The sequence below is a fragment of the Excalfactoria chinensis genome, chromosome 4 (genome assembly GCF_039878825.1).
Source record: "Excalfactoria chinensis isolate bCotChi1 chromosome 4, bCotChi1.hap2, whole genome shotgun sequence".
Classification (NCBI taxonomy): domain Eukaryota; kingdom Metazoa; phylum Chordata; class Aves; order Galliformes; family Phasianidae; genus Excalfactoria; species Excalfactoria chinensis.
This window is the reverse complement of record NC_092828.1, coordinates 48,889,064-48,901,398: the sequence shown is the minus strand read 5'-3', so window position 1 is coordinate 48,901,398 and position 12,335 is coordinate 48,889,064. Positions and strand designations below refer to the sequence as shown.

General features: G+C 37.8%; 1 protein-coding gene across 21 annotated transcripts in view; it reads right to left on the bottom strand.

The window, feature by feature from the left end:
• The window catches only part of TENM3 (teneurin transmembrane protein 3), a 396,952-nt gene that overhangs the window by 161,419 nt on the left and 223,198 nt on the right, over positions 1-12,335 (bottom strand). For 11 of the 21 annotated variants that reach the window (XM_072333931.1, XM_072333908.1, XM_072333911.1 and 8 more), the window contains one exon: positions 5,129-5,338. The exons of the other annotated variants lie outside the window; for them this stretch is intronic. In XM_072333931.1, the coding sequence (XP_072190032.1) occupies positions 5,129-5,338 (210 nt within the window). The remainder of the gene's footprint in view (positions 1-5,128; positions 5,339-12,335) is intronic. 21 annotated transcript variants of the gene reach the window in all.

The following is a 12,335-nucleotide window of genomic DNA, read 5'->3' as shown; positions in this document are numbered from 1 at the left end:
AAGGAAAAAGCAGCAAATGCACACTTCACCAGAAATGCCCAAACAGCTTTTAAGTATTTGATCCCACCTCACCATGTCTGCATATCTGTGTCTGCTTCTCACCCAGCACTTTTCTCCCTCCTTTTCTTCTTCAATAATCAGAACTAGACTGCTCTTTACTACATGGCAGACAACAGCCTGGCCACTCAGTTTTAGTTCAGTATCACATGTGGCACCCCTTGTGGAGGAACTACAGCAAGGAAAGAACAGAATGAAGCTAAGAAGTATTTTGCAGACACTAAAACAAGACTGTCAGTAAGTGCAGGGACCAAGGCCCACGAGGACCTTTAAGATGTTAAGATGACTTAATTTACTGCGGATCTTAACATTCACAGGTTATATCCAACCTTCTTGGGAAGCAGTACAGGTACAGAGGGGAACACACATTGTCCCCTGCTTTCAGTGTAAAACACGAGGTCTTTTTGCACTCTCAGGAGAAACTACAAGATTGGAAAAGCAGTCTTAAGTCCACCACTAACTTTTAACACAGATTCCCATGTTCACAGTTCAATTTCATTTGTTTCTAGTGAGAAGAAAAAGGCAAAAGTGAGAAGAAATGGAAACTGCAGATTGCTTAGTCAGAGTGGTGTGTATTAACCAAGTTATCTTGGCAGAAATAAAACATGATAGTTGAAGGGTAGATTTGAGGTGTAAACAACAAAACTAAAAATATACCTATCAAAGAACCACAGAATTGCAGGGGTTAGAAGTGACCTCAAGAGAGGATCAAGTGCAATACCCCAATATCTATGCTTTGTGCATAGCTTCATTATCTCTTCCATGCTTGAGCACTTGGCCTGCATTCTCTCAGCTGCTTGCAGAAAAGCTAAACATTTTCACTTTGAATTTTTCATATTGTGGTATGAGAAAAACAGTAGCAATTTCAGTATGACAGATACATTTATGAAGCCTCTCCCGCCAAATTCCAATGAGTCATCATAAACAAAAGTCCTCAGATTACCAGAACTATACAGTAGAGCATTTGATGTCTGCAGAATTATGATAACGCACACCAAGACCTCCAAATGTGAATTTTTTTTTTTGTATGTTGTCATTCTACTGGCCTTTTTAGATTAATTTTCTCTTATACAAACCAGAACTCAGAATTTTGCTCTAGATATCTAAGCTTCCCTTGCAGCAGGAAAGACTAGTTGTTTTGAACTGAAAAGTCTATCAATCTGCAACTCCCTACTGGATGGAGCAAAATCTTGTTTGTCATGCATCACCAGGCAGATCCTTGATCAAGGACAAAAACAAAAAGAGTATTTTATATTATATTAAGGCTTATTTCAAATGATCCCATCACATGAACGGCCACTACAAGCTGTTATAAGAACCTTGGACAATTTAAGTGTTCAAATACACTGTAGAAATGCTGCTGTCAAGCACAACTTTCCCTATTTTGCACTTGATGATTCTGCCATAGTGTTTTCAATTTAGGGACAGAAATCCCCAACCTGAATTGACTTTAGACTCTTCATCTCCATTGTCAGAATAAAGCATTAGAATTTATCTTTTCTTCGTGGTATCTACTTAACCTAGAAACTTAGCACTTTATTTTCCACCATACCGCACATCTGTGTTGAAAGATAAATTCCCCTCCAAATTCTGACTAATCTATATTTTTGGCTGAAAAAAAAATTATAAAAAAGCCTGTTAAGATGCCCACATACAGACTTCATTTGACTTATATTGTTTATAAGCAGACCATTACATAAAGAAAGCCTTTCCACAACTCAGCCATGTTCCAGAACCCTCTGTTCTCCCAGCCCTTAGTTCATCCTCCCTCCTCTAATGTGCCCTCTTCTTTGAAGACCTATTCAGATACTGCTGTTTCTTATAAATCAGTTCACTATTCTAAGAGCAACTGGAAATTTTCAGGAGCTCTAAGAATTGCTTTACAAAACTAGGAAATTGTTCTGAAATCATCAGACTAATAGGCTGACTGATGGGACAGAACCAGTAAAGTCAGACTGAACTGCATTGTGGAGAAAAGGAACAACAGAAAATATAAGAAATTGAAAGCTCTAAAAGGAACTTTTACACCTTATGGTCCTCAAATTTAACTCCTGAATTTTACACCTGTTAAAGCACCTCTGTAAGAGAAATAAAATGTTTGCTAGCAAACTGCGCACAACAGTCCTTGTCTGACATGAATTTCTATATCTGCTAGCAGTACCTTCCATGAAGACCAGTTATCCTTTTGTGGTGAGCATTCAATACAGAGATTTTAATAATTCTCACTTCCCTTCTTGCTAATTTCTTATAGGAAAGCTAATTTATGTTGGTTCATGTTGGTCAACAAAAGAAACTCAAACGTAGATTAACCGGATTCTAACCTCAATCAAACCCTTTAAATCTTAAGGATGTCGCTACATTCACCAAATCAACACAGTCTAAAAGAAAACAAACAGATGTTTGTATAGGTTGAAGAGAAGGTAATTTAACTAGTATTCAGAAAAAGCCAATATAACTGAAAACACAGTTCAGTAATAGAATTATTTTCTGTCAGCACCTTTTCTATCCTAAATGCTTGAAAAATGCTTCCTCTAGCTAAGATAAATATCTAAGAAAATAATCCAGAATGTAACACTTGAGTAACGGAGTTATCTATTAAAATCACATAGAATAGAATGTTCCTTTGTATCTAGATGCATTAAAAGATGTGAAAAAATGGCATCCTTCTTTGAGAAGAATATCCTACTCATGCTGTGTTAGCATTTTAGCTGAACTAAACACAACACTATGAGAGTACCAAGGGCCACAATTAAGTGACCTTTACTTTCTAGTGCATATCTGGGGAGATCTATATACTAGTAAAAAAGCTATGCAAATCATTAAGTAGAAGCAATTTATGAGTAGCATAAAAGCAATTAGCTTGATTACTAAATTAAAACATTATCTTTTTTTCTCCTCCACAAATAACACCATTTTTTCTATCTAATAGGTCAGCAGTTTAAGACATAAGAAACCACCACAAAGCAAATAGATTTCCCAAGCAATATTCATATGCATGCTGTATGAAAGCATCCTGTTTCTCAAGTAATGCAATCCCTGATCCTGCTACTGAGTGACTCATATCAAACCATTTATGGCCTTCTCATCTTCAAGCAAGGAAAAAAAAAAAAAAAAAAAAAAAGCAATACTTGAAATTTGGCAATTATTGATATAGTAACTGTGTTTAGCAAGTTCAAGCACTTCTAAAAACAAGTCTGATTTTGAGTAGAGGAGAGTAAGTTCATTAACTGTATTATATGACTGCCAGCACTTCTAGATTACAAGCAAGACTACAGATGTCTGCAGAAAGGGAAGCACAGAGGAAAGAGGGAAAAGGAAAAAACTTTGAGAGCATGCTGGTTGCTCCTTCTGGCTAGCCACAATTCCACTACAGATAACTCTCTTTACATACACCATGGTGTTAACTCCTGCCCTGTCAAAAAAAACAACTTTGTTTTGCTCTGCTGTGGGGCCATGATTTGACTTGCTGTGGGATTAACTGAACTTATTTTGGCTGGTGTGTTAACAATTGCAGAACATTCCTCAAGGTTGACCAACTCACACTGGCAAGCAATTCCCAAAAGTTTCAGAAACAGCTAAGTGCCAAAACCTAAAGGACTGATGAATACATATTTTACTTGTTTCTACAACTTTAAGAGGCCAGGAGATAAAAGAATTTCATCCCAAACATCCAAAATTTTTAGCAGCTTTCTCTTGCTATTGCATATTTCATTTGCAAAGGAGGAGGTTGATGGATAAGACAGCAATCTAAATGTATTGACTTATTGAACTAAACCAGTCTACCTTTTGGATAATGCATATATTGTCTAACAAATATCATATCCATGGACAGAAGAGAAATGAGACATCTGCATAACATAACCTGCATTATGTATTACCATGCTTTTGAGAGGTCCTTGCAGATTAAATACTGACAGAGCTGAAAATGCAAAAATAGACCAGTAATGCTCATTTTTCAAGAATTTAAGCCCCTGCCATGACAACTCCAGTTCATCCTTTACAGCATGATGTCTTCCCAAAATTAATAAATAAAACTGTCAAATCCACATCTGCTCTTTAGCAGATTAGTTGAGACACAACAGTAAAGTAGCACTTGAAGCTAGGAAAACTGTTGTGCTCCACATAGTAATTCTGCCCAACAAATCAATTTATGATCTGTAGGCAAAATATTTTTCCAAACCCCCTCTAGTGGCTCATATGTAGGATGGCTCATTGTAAGCAAAAGACAGAAATGGTTCTGTAAAACCAAAAATTCTTGTTCTAGACTTTGCTGATCTACCAGGGAAGGGTCATGAATTAACAAATCAGTCTTCCAGTCAGTTTGTCAACCCCAAGAAAGCTTACTGAATCATACAACAACAAAATTGAATGACGTGGCTATTTTTTTTTACATTCAAAAACCTAGGAAAAAAAGGTCAAGATTCATTTTCCTACAGCAAGACATATAAACAAGTACTTGCATTTCATACTCCTCTCTCTCCCATTGGTTGTTTGTACTAGTTGGGAGGATGAGAGCCATGGAAACATGCACTTTGGAGCCACCGTTCCCTTTTCTGACCACACAGCTCTCCTCCTCTGTAGCTGTTTACCTGACCTGCATTGCCCTACCCAGAAACATATAAATCCTCTTCTCCTGCCCATGGGGAAACTAAAGCAGCTACTGGAACCTTCTAAGCTTGATGAGGTAGTAGAAGACACATTTCACATTATTCTGAAACTAAACTTTTAAGACAGTTTAACAAACTTTATCATATCCTTCAAAATATATATAAGTAAAGCCTACCCACTTGCAACAATTTGCATTACATAAGAAATCACCAATAGCTACTGCTTCACGTAAGTATTGCATTTTAAAATAACTCAAATGATCTTCAATACACTGAGTTTCTACTCTGGCTTATGCTACAGTACTTTTGAAGTAGTACATTTGCATCAGTACATTTGCAAAATTTCAAGAAAAATCAATTTAAAATATAAAATTATTTCGATATTCTAATTTTATTAGGCAACGTTGTAAGAGGATGGAAAATAAAAGGGTATTCAAACTATGGACAAAGCGTACTCTTCTTACCATGACCTGGAACAGACACTGAAACAGTACCGGTCTGTACTAGAAATGAGCTGGCAGTATAGTCCTCATCTGTATCAGAGTCCTGAACTGGCTGGCTGGCATTATTACTTAATAACCACCTCTGGTTGTCATGGAGATTGGGTGATGGAGGAAGGGAGTGTAAATGTTCAGTAACTGATGGACTAGATGAGGAGGATGGCATGGGAGGACCTATGGAAAAAAAAATTTAAAAAATGGGTCAAGATATGAAGTGAACATCAAATCAATTCTTTTTTTGCATCACTGAAAGAAAAATTATCTACCCCAAATAATAAAAAGATGGGAAAAGAAAATATGACAGTAGCATGTAACATACTGGTTTAGGCGCTTTACAACACATTAGACAATACCATGATTTGCTATTTCAATGTATGGTGTCTATTGCTCTTTTAGAATTCCAGTGTCCCTGAAAAAGAGAAGGACAGAAGAGCAGGCACCAACTGAAATCAAGCGTTCACTGTGCAACCAGTTGGGAAATATAGTATTTCCTATTTTTTAAGCATTTATTTTTCTTAGGCTGCTGTCACAACTGAAGCAACTCTTTTTTTATCTAGCAAATACTAATACTTATGTAGAGGAAACACACACACTTCACTCTCTTTCCATTCTCATCTCTCCTAACTGGGTGAAGTAGCAGAACGAAAGTACTCAAGTATATGGCCAAATACATAGCTTCCTCTTTCAGAGGGACATACCTGTATTTATGAAAGAATACAGATAAGCAGAGAAACCAAAACTGTTTTCCAAGCTTACAGGTACAGAAACTCACAGCCTAAAATTTTTACCCTATGAGTTATCCTGATGAGATGTTTTTAATGGTATTTTTTCAGACACAGATACTATCTAAAAGCCATTAGAATGCTTCATCTGTCAAACCTGACGCCACCTGCACAAATTTTTTTAAAACATGAATACACAATGACCACTTCCCATTCCCACATCTTGCAAGCATCGTAAAGACATCACGAGAGACAAGTTTAAATAAAGCTTTAGGATATCATAAAATGTTTAGTCCTTTAATAAAACAATAATAAGACCCAATAAGCAGTAAGGAGTTGCTTAATTTATCCTGCCATGTATATTCAGCACAGATCTCACTTAAGATGTCAACAGACTTAATCCATAGGGGCCTGCAGCCCTGAGGAGTTGTCTCCGTACAAGGAGACTCCCCCCGGTAGACACAGGCCTATGCCATGCCTAAGGTGGTCTTTCTTAGTGCGGATTTATTTTATTTTTCAGAATACCAGCATTATTTTTTTCCCTGAAAAAAAGCAGGGCACACAGGGCATGCAATGGTATCCAGTCTGGTATCTGGAACACGTCATTTTCTTGTGCCAGTCAGCGTGGATTGCCACAATTCTTGTAAATTTACTGTACATGCCTTTGCATGAGTAATAAGGGGGTAGAGATCACTCTACACTGCAGCAACTGTGATTTCACTCTTCACAATGGAGTACCCATGTTTGTATATTTGTTCTGACACAGTCCAGGTATTTACCTGGCTCTCTAACATCTCTCGCAGATACTACCGTCAAATTACATTTCCTTCTAGAAGAATCAAGTTGGCTAAGGCTGATGAAGACAAAACACCGGACTTTTCAGGACTTCTGACTTCATCCCTAAATTCTTTAAGACAAAGAAGTAATCCTGGAGAGCTTTGCAACAGTCACCACCAACACAGGCCTGCCAGAACTTCCTGAAGGGGCAGAAAAGACTATGCTAGTACTGACTGTTGTGCTGGGAATCTGTTGCTCCGCTATTACCCTCATTTCCTAATGGGTCATGTTGAGTTTGTGTCAGTAACCCAGAGAGCACCTTCTCACTACTGATGTGGTTAATGGAAAGAGCAAGGCAACTCTAAAGCTGACTGAATGGTAAAAGCAACAAGGACAGGTCTTTGGAGCCAGTAGGAAGAAGCAGGTTGAGAAAGTTGGCAGCCTCTGTATGCTGGCTGTCCTGGGAAAAGTGAGGGCCTTCACTTTATAAGTAAAAGACTCCCATGCGAGGGAGCTGCGCCAAGTCTCTTTCCATCCCTTCTCCTCAATGCTGCATTGAGATGCAAGACTCAGCTGCAGAGGCAGTGGGGACCTTCCTCAGTTTTAGGGAAGGCAGCCAAAAGAGTTCCTACATAGCTAAAAATGAGTAGAACTAGCAAAAGCGATGCCATTTAGATAACTTCTGCACAAGTCCTCAAAGCCAAGACAACGTTAACACATATGGTGCTAACTTGGTACTGTCTCCTTTCTTATTTATTTTATTGGACCTACCCACGGAACTTCAAGCCATCTCACTGTCACAGTTGTTAAACAGATTGAGTATGCTCACCCTGAAGCACAGCACTTACCTCATGCACGGGACTGACAGATCCAACTACTAAGAGAAGTCCAATTTTCTGTGCTCTTGCTAAATGAGTACTATATCAGGTTTAATATTGAAACAGAGTTGACTCTGTGACTTCCACTAGGCTTTAGACACAGCAAACACTACCAATAGTATTTAAAAGCAGATTTAGCTTTACGTGGTTTAAGACTGCCAGACTACGTTCTGCTTAAGTATTTTATTGCCTGCAGGTAGGGAGTTGTAACAGATAATGAAGCAGCTATATTACATAATTTCTGGAAGAAAAAGAAAAGAAGATATTAACCTGCATGGATACCATTCATGACTAGGAACCTAAATTTAAAGTAAGGGAAAAAGAAGGCTTTTCCATCACCTAATCATTGCTATTTTATCGTACTCTATAGCATAGTTGTACCAGAAAAGTGCAGTACCTCTCACTGCTATATTTAAGTTTAATATAATAACAGTGCTGGCACTGATAACTTGAATTAACTTCTCTCCATCTTCATACAATGCTAAAATCCTGACGATTAAAACGATTTTTCTCATCCGCATTCAGCACAGTCTGAGACATAATATCTTCAAGCTCTTCTCCAAAACACGCTGGGTCCTAACCAACTGGTTTCCCAGGAAAGAAGCCTGTGAGAGCCTTGCTACACACTGCTTAATTCTTTTGGGCCATTTACTTCCTCTCAAACTTGCAGGGAACAGTGCAGTATATACTATTAACAATTTGAAAACAGCTTTGGCTCTGGAAGGAAAACAAGCTCTTACCATTAATCAAGTAACTCCTGCATGAAACCCAAGGCTTATGGCTGGGGAAATAACAAGGATGAGGAGGTGACATTTTACAGTGCTCAGCTTGGGAATTCAGAAGAAGAGAGCAGACATTTATTCAAGTTCAAGATAAAGAGCTACCAGATTTTCTTGCTACACCTTGATTTTTTTTTTTTTATGTTGTTCGCTTCAGTGACCTGAATTATTTATTGAGAGTGTATTTAAAACTTTCTTTAACACATGTCCAAACCAATTTAGATAACCACCACATCTCATTCAGATAATTATTTTTCCCCAGTAAAAACTAGCTTTTTTTTCTTTCTTTCTTTTTTTTTTTTTTTTTAATTTATTTGGAACACATCTCCTTTCCTGGCTTTAGACTCCTCTGACTACAGAAGAGCGTTTCAGATGCGCATTATCTGAAGCAAACCAGTATACCTATGGAGCTTATGCATAAAGATGTTTTCAATATGCTTCCCTTCACTTCCTCAATTACACTCATTAACTTTCATACACCACATAGCCTTGACTACACAAACCATAATCACACAAGATACCCAATTGCCTGAAGATGTGTCATGTCCAAGACCTTTTAATTACTTTGCAAATTCCCTCATTTATCCAAATTTATTAATTGCCTCAATGCTATGTGGCTAATTGACACTGCACTGGTGAGCATCCATCCGGAAAGAGCAATCCTCAGGTGCTCTGGACTACGGTTTCTCAGCTCAGAAAACAAGGTGCAAGGTACGAGGCAGGAAGGTAGGGTTATGAGCAAAGCTTCCACCACCATACTCAGTAGGAACAGGGAGTCGCTACTGGAAAAATTAGGTGGTTATGCCTGTAACCCTTGCAGCAAATCATGCAACGCTGGTGATTTTTCTAAATCAACCTGATAGCAGCAAGAAGGTCATTCCTGTCACAAAGTTTCATGGTCTGCAGAGAATGAGAACAGGGAGCCAGTGACAGCACAAGCCAATTCTTCACAAGTACCCTAGGCCAACCAGCTGGGATGCATATTTCTGTACCATTTCATCCAGCACTGGCAGTTCTCTGCAAAACCTCAGTATAAGTTCCTGATCAATTCCAAGTGAAAAGACAGATAGCTATCTATGCTGCCATTTATAGAATATGCTACAAGTTAAGGAAAAAAAACCCTTAACACTAGAAAAAGAGGGACCATAGATGTCACACAAATTCCTCTCTGATTTTCTTTTGCATACAGAATGAAAGGCATTTTAAACTACTTGGTAATAACTCTTAAATCTTAGTAAACACATTTAAAAATCACAAGAATCATTATGCATGGCAAAATCCAGTTCTGTTAATTATCACTCTTTTTCCATACAGCTTAAAGGAACACAGCAATGCAAACAACATTTCATTCTAAGGAAAAGCTAAGGAAAAGCAGAAACGATTTCCCCCCCCTCACCTCTCCTACTTCTTTGGGTATATATTCAGCAAGATTATCAGTTCTTCTGCTTTGCCTCTTACCCTTTTTTAAAAAGAAAAGCAGATTTCTTGTTTCTACCACGTGACTTTGATGCAAGACAGTTAACTATTTTCTACTACTATGAAGTATACCAGGCTTAAAAGTACTTAAATTAATCTAATAGAGGAGATCTAAGAGGATAAACACACCTTCTTTTGTTGGCATTTTCATAATGGAAAACACACAACTTTTATTAATTTTTCTGGAAGTACATTAAGATTTCTCACATGGAAATGCAGAAGTCTGCAGAAAATACAGGCAAACTGCAGTAGTATCAGTCTCAATATAGCAATTTGTGAGGATATGCATTGATTTACGAAGGAAGTAAGTCTCAAAAGGAAGTAAAACCAACAGAAAAATGGCTGTAAGAAGAATATAAACTAAGACAGATACCCAAGACAAGATATTAAATACCTAAAATTGTACAGTGCTGTTCTGGGTCTACATTTGCAAAGTGATTTAAGTATATGGAAAAGCCTGGAATCAGCACAGGTGCTTGCAAAGATGATACAAAACGAAAGTCAGAAGCACAGGCGATGCTGTGTATGGAGAACTATATGAAGGCACTGAAGTCTGAAACTGAGACAATTGCTGCTGCCTAGCACTATAGGGATGAGAGCCTGGAAGCAACAGTGGCTTCTTCAGAGTGCAGGGACCAGAGAACATGCAGGGAAGAGCAGTGCCTCCAGCCCCAGGGTCTCCAGGATGCCTCCACTCATCTGGAATCCTCACCTTACAGATGTGTATGGCAGGTCACCCACACCATAAGCTTTAAAAGTAAAACAAAGCCATTAACATCTTTTGTGCTGATTTGTATTAAGAAAAACAGATAAAACAATTACTCAGCTTTCATCTTTTACCATTCATCGCATGTTAAAGCGGTACTTTGCTTCAACATGTACAGGTATGTACTTGTATTTACAGCCTGCATGTTCACTAGGTGCATTTAAGAGAAATAGCGTCAGACACTTTTGGAACACAGTATTCAGGAGAAAAGTAGGATGCAAGAGAAGCAGTAGTGATGATCTCCTACTGCAGGGTGAGTGGGCTGGGAGAGATGACCCAGAAGGTCTCTGCAGTGCCTGAAAGTATATACATATATGAAAACTCCCAAATAAAGTGTCTGTTTTAAGAGTTCTACTTTACAGGCAATATGATAGTAACAAGGAAGAGAAAAGCTTGTTTTGGATCTTTAATTATAAATCTACACATGCTGTGTAGCTTTTCTATTGGTATTACTGTGCACTTAAAAAAACAACAACAACAAGAAAAAAAAAAGCATCTGTAAAGAAAAGAAGCTGAACATCCAGCATTATCAACTCACTCCACAGAAAAAGTATGGCAGGTTACACATTTGCAAAAGTAATTTCGCTATAAAAATTTGAAGGGCCATTATTTTCATCTCAATCAGCATGCATAAATCCTACACCTAACTCTTACGCAGGACTCCTGATGGATGCTTAAGGCAATCTAAGAGCCTATAGCTCTGTTTAGGCTGTTTAGCCACGGCAGAACAATGCATTTTTCGTTTCATAATCTTGGCAGTCCTTGTCACTGAGACTGAATAAAAAATTCTTCCACTTGCATCTCAAAGCCAGAGGGCAAGAGGCTTATATTGAAGCTAGTGGTAAAGAGTACTTACCGACTTCAATGTCAGTAAGAAAATGCTATTAAATTACAAATTGCAAGGTGGGTGCCTTACCTGATTAAATTAATGGGATTTTTGCTGGTGATTCCATGGAAATGAAGTTTTCATGTTATGCTAAGTGCCATTATGTCACATAAACCCCAAAACATAATCACATACTGTGCAGAATTGTTATATACTTAACACTTCACTAACAGTAGATTATATATATGAACATTCTGTACTTTGCTTCTGACAACAGTAGATGAAGAGGTGCACTTTTTAAACCACTCATGCCGTTTTAAAAACTAGAATCAGACGGTCAGTGGTTTGTGAAGGTCAGAAATATCACATCTTCCAGCTAAATTAATTAGAAATCAAAACGTTTTCAAACAGGCAGTAGGGTACTCACAGCCCTTCTGAATCAAGCTGAGATGAATCTTTGCAATCTGTTGTATGACTTCCCAGTGTGCTGAAAGCTGTAACACACTCTTAAATAGGGCACCTATACCATCCCTAACAAGTTTACTGATAGCATCCCAAAGATCCAATTTCCAATTTATTACTTGCAAATTGACAAAATAAAAATCTCCTGGTACACACAACCCTAATCAGTCAGATTTTTTATCTTTTCATCTCCTCATATAACACAGTAAGTCAGAAACAAGCAAATTTTAATTGTAAACATGTTTATTTGTTTTTAATTCTGGACTCCCTGTATGCTATCCAACCTGTATGACTTGGCATTGGCATTTATCTCTCTGCTGGATACTGCAGCCTTCTGTAGTAAACCTGCAGCGACAGTTATCTCTTAATTAAAACTCTACATGCAAAAAGAACTACCGAAAATTGTTGCGGCATAACACACAAAGAATGATTATTTATAACCAACACAGTTCTTTTTATCTACTTATACTAGAGTCAACAATTGT